This window comes from Elephantulus edwardii, unplaced genomic scaffold (genome assembly GCF_000299155.1).
Source record: "Elephantulus edwardii isolate Elephantulus edwardi_28Jun2011 unplaced genomic scaffold, EleEdw1.0 scaffold00427, whole genome shotgun sequence".
Lineage (NCBI taxonomy): Eukaryota > Metazoa > Chordata > Mammalia > Macroscelidea > Macroscelididae > Elephantulus > Elephantulus edwardii.
Genome location: NW_006400177.1, coordinates 331,532 through 341,098, shown reverse-complemented (window position 1 = coordinate 341,098; position 9,567 = coordinate 331,532). Strand labels below are relative to the sequence as shown.

Below are 9,567 nucleotides of genomic sequence, written 5' to 3'. Positions count from 1 at the left end.
ACCCCCCGACGCTCCATCACCTCACAGTATCTGATCACCCCCCGACGCTCCATCACCTCATATCTGATCACCCCCCGACGCTCCATCACCTCACAGGGCTGGATCATCCCATGACACCTCCAATACTCCACATGGAAAAGTGGCTGATGCTTGCTTCTCAAGTCATGCTGAGGAACCCTCAGGAAGATACACAGGGGGCTCATGGGTGTTTTAAGTTTGGGGAAACACAATGGTATTTTTGCGAGACCAAAATAGAAATAATGCCTTTCAAACTGTTTGCCGTAATCACTAATTCCTTCTGTGTCATTCTTTCCTTTTCTACTGACTTTGCAGGTGATACGTTCTCACAGCTGAAATAACTCTGCGATGACCTTACACTGGTCAGTCCAAGCTGCTCGAGATGCCCACCCAAGCCTAAAGAATAGCAACCACAGCCTATCGGCACTGCAGGTAAAACCCCAGGCACTGTCAAGGAAGCATTTCTTATAAAACAAGATGGGGAAAACCAGGCAGTCTCGTTTCAACTCGTCAACACCGAGTAATCCTGCCAAAAAGTCTGCCCTGAAATGCTAAGCATAGAACTAAGCGGCCTCTGTTGAGCAGTCAAGGAGAAACCGAGCAGGAAATGTACGTCCGTCATTCGCATTTTACTCTGAAGGAGTTAGGTTTCATCTTTCTTAGGCTCCTGAGCAAACTCCACTTCCATGCCAAACACAAAGCACATTAGTCAGAAAAGGGTCTGTGATGTGTTGAGCATACAACGCCTTATCTGACCTGTGGACTGAGCTGGGGCCTGGCCACTACTGCACCTTCTGAAGATGGAGGGATGCTCTTCGGTGCCGTGACCCTGTGTCTGGCAGGCGAGACAATACCTACTCCTTCCTGTGCCACCCTCACCACCTCTGCTGGGCTTACACCCACTGAGCGCAGTCTCCATGAGGCGCTTCCTCCTTTTCATGAACTCTCGACCAAGCATGAGGTCTTTCTCCCAGGCCTGGCCCCACGTGACAGCATGTGACCATTCTCTTTTCTAAGGAGTACCCTGGCTACACTTCCTCACAGACAGACGTATTCCTTCTTGTCGCGGTCCACGTTACAGCTCATCCAAGCAAGATGAAATCATAGCTTCACTCCTTCCTCCATCTATCATAATGCTGACTGCTGGTCCTGTGGTGAAGACTTGTGTTTTCTTGATGTTGAGATGCAATGGGATCATCACTGCCAAGTCTAAGGGCTAATTTCAAGTCCTCTTTCTTTTTCACAGAAGCCAGTGTGAGAATGCATGTTGTAAAAGGATCATGCTGTCTGCTCTAAGTGTATCCTATGTGCAACATCTTAAACTCTGATCCCTACACAGTGAAACATCTTTTCAATTCTGGCACCCACATTATTCTCCCCATGAAAGGGCAAATCCCAAAATATTTAGTAAAGTCACAAACCCATCAGCACAAACCTAAGAGAACAACGTTATACATGAATATTCACGCTTGGTGCCTCACTGTGGTGGCTGGCAGAAGGGGGTGAGGTGATGGTGCTTGTGTGCTGACACTTCTCAGGGTGCATCTCTGTCATGTTCCCAGTGTACCAAACTCCACCCCTAATTCACTGCTCCCAGTGAGGCAGGCAGCTCACGCCCCCCGGCTGCCCAGGCTAACGGCAGAGCTCAGCCCATGTCCAGAGAATCGCCACGGTCAACAAGCCATCCAGTGCAGCAGGAAGGCCTAGTGTCTTGGGGACGGCTCAGGTGCGGCTTACCTGTGAGGTATCCTGCTGTTTGTGACTCAGAAATAAATAAGTCATGTTTTTGATCTTTGAAGGCACTCCAGACTGAAGACCGAGACAGGATTTCATTCACCTGCAGAGGTAAAGCAAACTCTCTTAAGCACCAGTCGGGGCTGGAAGACAGAATCAATAAGAGGAGGGCAAGGAAGATGAGCAGGTGATTCAAGGACAAAGCAGGACCTGTGGGAGCTGCACTGCTCCCTGGGGAAGGACTGCTGCAGAGGGACAGGCGGACACAAAGCATGTGCTCTGGTTTTGTCAGGAGGCAACCATGGTCTCCTGAGGTGCTCCTGTTGCAGAACTAGCCCTCAGGTGAACAGAGCAGACGTGTGGACAGAGACCAGGCCCCTGGCTTTGTAACACTGTGAGTCACACACAGCTTCCTCTGTCCAGACTCACCTGCTCTCCGTACTGCAGGCTCCGCGTCATGGCCTTGAGAGCTTTAACGATCTGAGCCTTGGTGGCAGCTGGACTGTCCAGACCTTCCAAGCCAATGCCTTCAAGCAGTTTTAAGAGGTATGGGACCAGCTCTGCCTTCAGGGCCTAGAACATACAAGAATGTACAGAGACACATGACCCACCCAGCAGAGGGTGGGTAAGCAGCGCAGCGCTCAGTAAGGAACTGGTGCGGCTCCACCAGCGACTCTGCAGGGGAAACATGGGCAGCCTCCTCCAGGTGGCTCACTGCCTCTGGACAGTCAGCTGTGTCAGGTCCGACTCAGCCACCAGCTGCAGCTGCAGCACCAGCACAGGACCTGCTCTGCCTCCAGGGCCCAGAACACACCGAGCATGCAAAAACGTACGGCAGTAACTAACCACCACCAGAGAAAGCCTTTCTTCTCCAGGTATGACCAGGAATTATCACCATTAACCAAGCTACCAGTCTTCACACAGCTCCAACCCCATGGACAGAATTTTCTTCGCACCTAAGACGTTCCTGTTAAACGGAACTGATTGTGCGCCGTCACTGTTCTAAAAGCTAAGCATCGTTCACGAGGCCACTTCACTCAAACCTTCCCAGCACGCCCACGTGGTGGGCAGCACTATCCTCACAGATCCAAACGCCAGCACACGGCGGGGAAGCCTCGTCGGTCCCCTGGCTGAGCGCTGACTGGTGTGTCGGGCTCTAGGAAGCAGCTCTGGAGGCTGGGGTCTCAGCCACAAGGGTGCTCGCTAGAATCCCAGCAGATGAGTGGGCAATGGTTTCAGAAATACCTCAGCATTCTGTCATAGTCTTTTAAAATAGCAATGTTTGCATTCAGTATTAGCCTAAGAGAAGCTGAGTGGTACCGAGACATCACACAGCTTCTACTGTGCATTCTAACAGACGGCATAGAGGCACCTAGCATTTCTGAGTGTGCCTGTGTTTGGGGATTATCACTACCGCCTCACTTAGTTCTCTAGTAACCCCGTGAGGCAGGGACATCTTCATGTGAGGACTGATAACACCTGGAGGTCCCTTTATCTCACAGAGGAGGCACTGAACCGAAGGTCACAGTGCCATCCAGTGAATGCCACACAAGAATGTCAGTACTTCCCACTACACTCTCCAAAGCAAGCGGAAACCTCAAAAGCAGGCGCCATCTCCTTCAGAAGGTGGGAGACGGGCAGGACGGGGGCCTCGGCAACTGGAGGGGCAGAGACAGCAGAGGGCCACGGGTGCAGCCCAAAGACCAAGGATGATGGGGTCTGGAAGATGACGGGGCCTGGCAAGTGACGGGAGTGCTGACTGACGCGGGTATGACACGGGATCCTGTCGCAGGGCTGGTACTGGAAAGAGGACGTTTGTGATGGTTTTTAAACGTCCTGTGGATCCTTCAGTATGTGTCTATTCTATGCGCCTCTACAGAAAGGGCAGTTCATTAGCCTCATAATCTCTCAGAAGAAAACAATTAAAATCTGGACACAATCTTAAACATCACTTTAAAAAACCAAATCTTTCCAAAGAGAATAAAGCACATTTTGCACATGCTCAGTAGGTAATGAAGTCAGAATGTAACGAGCACTGGAGTTCTCTGGCAGCCGGTCCCATCGCTGGTCACATCCACACACGCGCTGCTGTGTGTGTAGGTGAGGTAACCACACTACGTCCACCAGCGCAGAAGCTGTCCCCGCAGCAAAGCCCTTCAGGGGTCAGGCCAGAGGCTCTTACTTGTGCAACGAGCTCACTCTGCTCCTTCTGGAACATGCGGTTGATGGCTTCACAGGCGAGACCCACGCTGTCTGCCCGCCTTCGCATCCCGTTCATCAAGGGCCCGATGGTCTCTAGCGACGCCATGGCTCGTACACACAACTGCACGCACGGGAACAGAGGGAAGAGCGGGTTATTCGTAGAGGAGCCAGGCCGCACGTCAGAAACAAACAAAAAGCCCACATCCTTTTGAACTGTAATTACGAATCGAGTCAGATTCAGTCTGTTACCGACACTAAGTCTTTTGAATAGTGAGAACCGGGCCCAGATCACCTGCGGCAGGACCCACGGCTGGAAGGGGCTGCAGGGAGAAGCATTGACTGTGAAGAGGAAGCAGCTACCTCGTTTTCAGACAGGGCATGGACGACGCGGATGGCGCTCTTGGGGATGGCGTTGTTCCGGTGGTTCATGGCCTGGAGCACTTTGGGCAGGTGGCCCAGGGGGGGCACTTGGTCGGCCAGCTGCGGCTGTGCGCTGAAGAGGCACACTGTGGCTGTGGTCAGCGTCTCCAGAGTCTCTCCCTGGAGGAGGCAGAAATAAACTATCAAATGCCAGCAGTGGACCATCCTTGGTAGTCATGGGGTCCTCAAATCAAGGGGCTGCAGGTCGTAGGTACTGATGCCTGAAATCCGATTCCCTGCTCCTAAGAGAGTGACACACCCCCGCCTTGTCTACAGTGAAAGGAGGACATCGAAGGTCGCAGGAAGGCCTTTGCTCAGTCTCAGCCTTCTCCAGGACAGCCTGACCTCATTTCAGCTGGAGGGTTAGATCATCTTGCAAAGGGAGAACAAGACGTTCCCAACACGATGACAGAGACGTCAGTGAAACAGCAGCAGTAACCAGTTAACAATCCCACCATCGGGCACATCTGACTTGTGCGCTCTGGACAGTGGGCACGAGGGGGCAAAGCGTGACAGCTACACCGTCATCAGGTGCAGACACTCCATCATGCCACCACCTCACGGGCTCATGGAAACAGAGTCTTCACAGAAAGATGGTGGAGGAAGAGGAGAAAACTGAGGGCCTCCCCTACTTAAGATGCGGCACCTTCAGGGTTTTACTTTCTAAGCAAACACATGTCTTAGTAACTGAAAATCTAGTAAAGAGGGCACATAACTACAGAAAAAGACAGACGTCAGTGTCTGGTACATCGTTCACATTGGAGAAAAGGTGCTGCTACTATAGTAAATTTCTTAATTTTTAGAATTAAAGATTTTAAGTAATTCTTATAATGTGACCAGTACCGATATGTGTTATGTATTAAAAACTTTCAGGTGCATGGATCATAAATGAGGTAACCAGGGTGTTACACAGAGCTGCCAGGTGGTGGGGCTGGGCCTTGAACCCAGGACCACCTAACAACAAAGCTCAAGCCCTTTAAGGTAGGGCTGGGTCAGTGTTAAGGTTCGGCCTGGTTACTTCTGTTTCTAATCATGCCGCAATTATTTTCAATCTAGAGCCCAAACACCATGGGAGTGTTGACTGGCTGAGCCCTGATCAGGATTGCTCTCTCACTGCCCTCTGCGACCTGTTACAGGTGTAGCCATGAAGCCCTGCTTTCCCACTGACCTGTGTAACCTGAGCAGTGTCTGCTGAGTGAGGACCACCCCGTTAGGCAGGACCCCGCCCCCCGTGAACTGTATCTGTGACCCCAGTAGCCTGTGACAGGTGTCGCTGTGAAGCTCTGCTTTCCTACCGACCTGTGTAACCTGGGCAGTGTCTGCTGAGAGCAGTGTCCCCCACCATGAACTGTCGTTCAGAAGTGACTGCTTTACTTCTGAACACGTAAAAACAGACAAGAGGCCGAGGGTAAGCTGTGGACTGCCGGGTGGCTGCGAGGTTGAAAGAGGCAGCCCGTTAACGCACACTCGATGCACTGGGCGTGTGAAGGGTCCAGTGAGGCTGAGCTTACGTGTGGGCTGTTCTTCTCCAGCAGCTCGGTTAGTTTTTCTAACAGTGCAACAAGGAACTCTCTGGGCTTCCTCAGAACCCATGCTGGCTGTGCGATAAAGATGCGCAGGAAGACGCCGCCGACGGCAAGTTCACCCTCTGCTTCTCCAAACACCACAGCAAAATCTTCCGGCAGCTTTAAGTGGAACCAGAGGTCAGTCAGAATCCTTCCTAATCACCGAAGAACAAGAAACCACACTGCACAACTAGATCTGAAACCAGCCAGCCCTGAGCCGTGCTCACAGAGGCTACCGACTGCCATCCAGACCATCCGTTTCCAAAGTCAGAGTCCCCGCCGCTACGCTAAGGCCTGTTCTCCACAGGAATCTCCAAGAGCCTAACTGACCAAGTCTCGACAGGCTGGCATCAAAGTGACTCAGCAGGGGTTAAAACAATCAATAGAAAGAGTAAAGCTGAAAAACTTCCCCCTTTGCATAAAGTGCATCTTACCTTCCAGTTGACTTCAGGGTTGTCTCGCTGGTTTCTAAAGTGCCTTGGAGGGAGCAAAGGGGGGAGAGGAGGAGAACAGAAAACTTGCGTCACAAAACGTACCTGCATTAACCTGCGGCATAAGCGCTATGAGGTGAGAAGGTGTGGGGGCACGGCGGTGACCCTGGCCATCAAACCCACATGCTGGGCGCCTGGCAGTGAGGGCACCATGTCCACTGTGGAGGTCACACACTGGGCCCCTGGCCGTGGGGGGCACCGTGCCCACTGTGGAGGCCATGCACTGGGTGCCTGGCCGTAGGGGACACCATGTCCACTGTGGAGGCCACGCACTGGGCACCTGGCAGTGAGGGACACCATGCCCACTGGCAAGCACATGCCAGGCGCCTGGTGAGAAGGGTGTAGGGACACTGTGCCTGCCCTGCCCGTCAAAGGCCACACACCGGGTGCCTGGTTAGAGGGCAGTGGGTGGCACCGTGCCCACTGTGAAGCCCACACGCTGGGCGCCTGGTGAGAAGGCAACGTGGCACCTGGTGAGAAGGTGCTATGAGGTGAGAAGGTGTGGGGCACCGTGCCTGCCCTGCCCGTCACGGCCACACGCCAGGTGCCCGGTTAGAGGGCAGTGGGGGGCACCGTGCCCACTGTGAAGCCCACACGCCGGGCGCCTGGTGAGAAGGTGCTGTGAGCTGAGAAGGTGTGGGGCACCGTGCCTGCCCGGGCGCCTTACTTACTCTAGCATCATCTCCCTGACCGTTGTAGACACTCTGTCTCTGGAACTATCATTCCAGATTAACTCAGGATTCTCGTGAGTTCCTTCAAAGATCTGCACGGCAGCTTCAGGGTTGTCCCGCATAGCGTCCATAAAGACGCTTGGCAAGAATTTCATCAACGTGATCCGCACCTGGATGCAAGAAACAAACAAGACCTATCGAGAACATGTCATCATCCTGTTTGCTAAATATGTTTTAAAGGAATTCTACCCTCTCTTGTTTTGTTCTCATTTGGGCTGTAAATGTTACCCAAGAGGTCAGGAGTGAGAGAAGACAAACTGTGGTTTATTAAAGTGACTTTACCCAGCCCCCTGGAATCTGCTCCGCTTACCTCTGCAGCCTCATTTGCACCCAGCACCGCCCCACCCGCATGTCTAATTTGAATGAGTCCATGTCCTGTGGGGTCTGGTCCCCTGAGCTCACCTGCTGGGCAGGTCCGGTGCTGGATCAGCTACCCCTGCAGCAGTGACATAGGTCCCCATGCTGCCTCTGTGCTGGGAGCTATTTTTTTTTTTGGCTTGTTTTACTTTTATTATTTTTTTATCATTTTATGACTATATTTTAATTAATGTTTTGTACATTTCATATCTTTTTTTTAATTTAGGTTGTTTATTTTTAATTTCAATGAACATCTACAGAGGAGCTATTTTGACTGCATTTCTCTGCACTGGTCGGTGTTATGCTACACCTTTTTCCAAAGAGGATGTGAAAACTGCCTTGGAAAATACACCCTTCTGCACAGGATATGAACAGACACTCCACTGAAGAAGACATTCAGATGGCCAACAAGCACATGAAGAAATGTTCAAAGTCCCTCGCTCTAAGAGAGATGCAAATCAAAACAACTATGAGATATCATCTCACCCCAGTAAGAATAGCAAAATATAACAGAACAGCAAGCAACAAATACTGGCGAGGATGTGGAGAAACTGGAACTCTTATTCACTGTTGGTGGGAATGTAAGATGGTGCAACCATTGTGGAAGGCGGTGTGGCGCTTTCTCAAAAAATTGCAAATAGAGATACCATTTGACCCAGCAATCCCATTACTGAGAATATACCCCAGAGAGACCATGTCTGCCATCCAAGCAGATATATGCACACCCATGTTTATTGCAGGTTTGTTTACAATAGCAAAGAGTTGGAAGCAGCCTAAGGGCCCATCAACAAACGGAAATATACCCTTCACACAGTCAACACAGAGTCAGCACGTGAGGCATGAGGCAAAGGGAACATGAGGGCTGTTGGTAAGAGAGGTTTCCCCTTCTGATCTTGACAGTTTTCTTTCCTTTCTGTCCTTCAAACAACTGAACTCTCATTTCATGGAAATCCTCTGACCTGTAATCTCAGGACCCAGCACTGACAAGGTCAACAAATGTTTGCTGGGATGAGTGAAGACTAACAGGAAGTCAGCGTACAGCAGAACCATCAAAACTCCTGTTGTTGTTGTAGTGTGCCACTGAGTCGCCTGCGACTCATAGCGACCCTATGTACAACAGCCCTAAACCCTGCTCTATCCTGTGCCAATCTTATTGTCTCTGACACTCCCATCCCCATTACCCTCGTCACTGAATCAATCCATTTCATTGAGAGTCTTCCTCCTCCCTTGCACTGTGCCCCCCACCCTCCCAAGCACGATGTCCCTCTCCAAGGACTGATCCCTCCTTGCAACATGTCCAAAGTATGTCAGACAAAGCTTCAGAATCCTTGCCTCCAAGGAGGGGCCTGGCTTCACCCTTTCCAGGACAAATCTTTTCCTTCTCTTAGCAATCCATTGTATTCAATACTCTTCTCCAGTACCACAGCTCAAAGGCATCAATTCTCCTTCTACCATCCCTAGTCACTGTCCAGCTTTCTGATGCATAGCAAGTAATTGTAAAGACTATAGATGGTTTGTATCAGGCACACCTTAGTCTCCAGACTGAGATCACTGCTCTTCAGTACTTTGGAGAGGTCTCTGATAACAGACTTCCCCAGTGCAATCTGTCTTTTGATTTCCTGGCTGCTGGTACCAAGAGTGTTGACTGTGGAGCCAAGGAAACTAAAGCTGTTCATAATCTCAATCTCTTTACCATCTATCATGATGCTGTCAATTGGCCCAGTGGTATAAGAATCTTTGTTTTCTTGATGTTGAGATTCAATCCATACTGAAGGCTGCAGTCCTTTCAGCAAGGAGGGTTGTGTTGTCTGCATAACACTGATCACTGAAGAATCTTCCACTAATCTGACCCCACATTTTTCCTCATACAGCCCAGCCTCCCAGATAATCTGTTTTGCATACAGGTTGAAAAGGTAGAAATAGGACACATCCCTGGCGTACGCCCTTCACAATTTTGAACCATGCAGTGTTTCCTTGCTCTGTTCTGACGACTGCCTCTTGGTCCAAGTATAGGTTTCGCATAAGCACGATCAAGTGTTCTGGAATTCC

The 9,567-nt window shown here is 50.9% G+C and overlaps 1 protein-coding gene across 1 annotated transcript in view; it reads right to left on the bottom strand.

Annotated features, from left to right (window-relative positions):
- The window catches only part of DNAJC13 (DnaJ (Hsp40) homolog, subfamily C, member 13), a 122,468-nt gene that overhangs the window by 2,508 nt on the left and 110,393 nt on the right, over nucleotides 1–9,567 (bottom strand). Inside the window, exons 48-54 of the mRNA XM_006902544.1 lie at nucleotides 7,102–7,271; nucleotides 6,374–6,416; nucleotides 5,886–6,059; nucleotides 4,315–4,494; nucleotides 3,935–4,075; nucleotides 2,182–2,325; nucleotides 1,756–1,855 (exon numbers count right to left, since the gene is read on the bottom strand). Coding sequence (XP_006902606.1) covers nucleotides 1,756–1,855; nucleotides 2,182–2,325; nucleotides 3,935–4,075; nucleotides 4,315–4,494; nucleotides 5,886–6,059; nucleotides 6,374–6,416; nucleotides 7,102–7,271 — 952 coding nt within the window. The remainder of the gene's footprint in view (nucleotides 1–1,755; nucleotides 1,856–2,181; nucleotides 2,326–3,934; nucleotides 4,076–4,314; nucleotides 4,495–5,885; nucleotides 6,060–6,373; nucleotides 6,417–7,101; nucleotides 7,272–9,567) is intronic.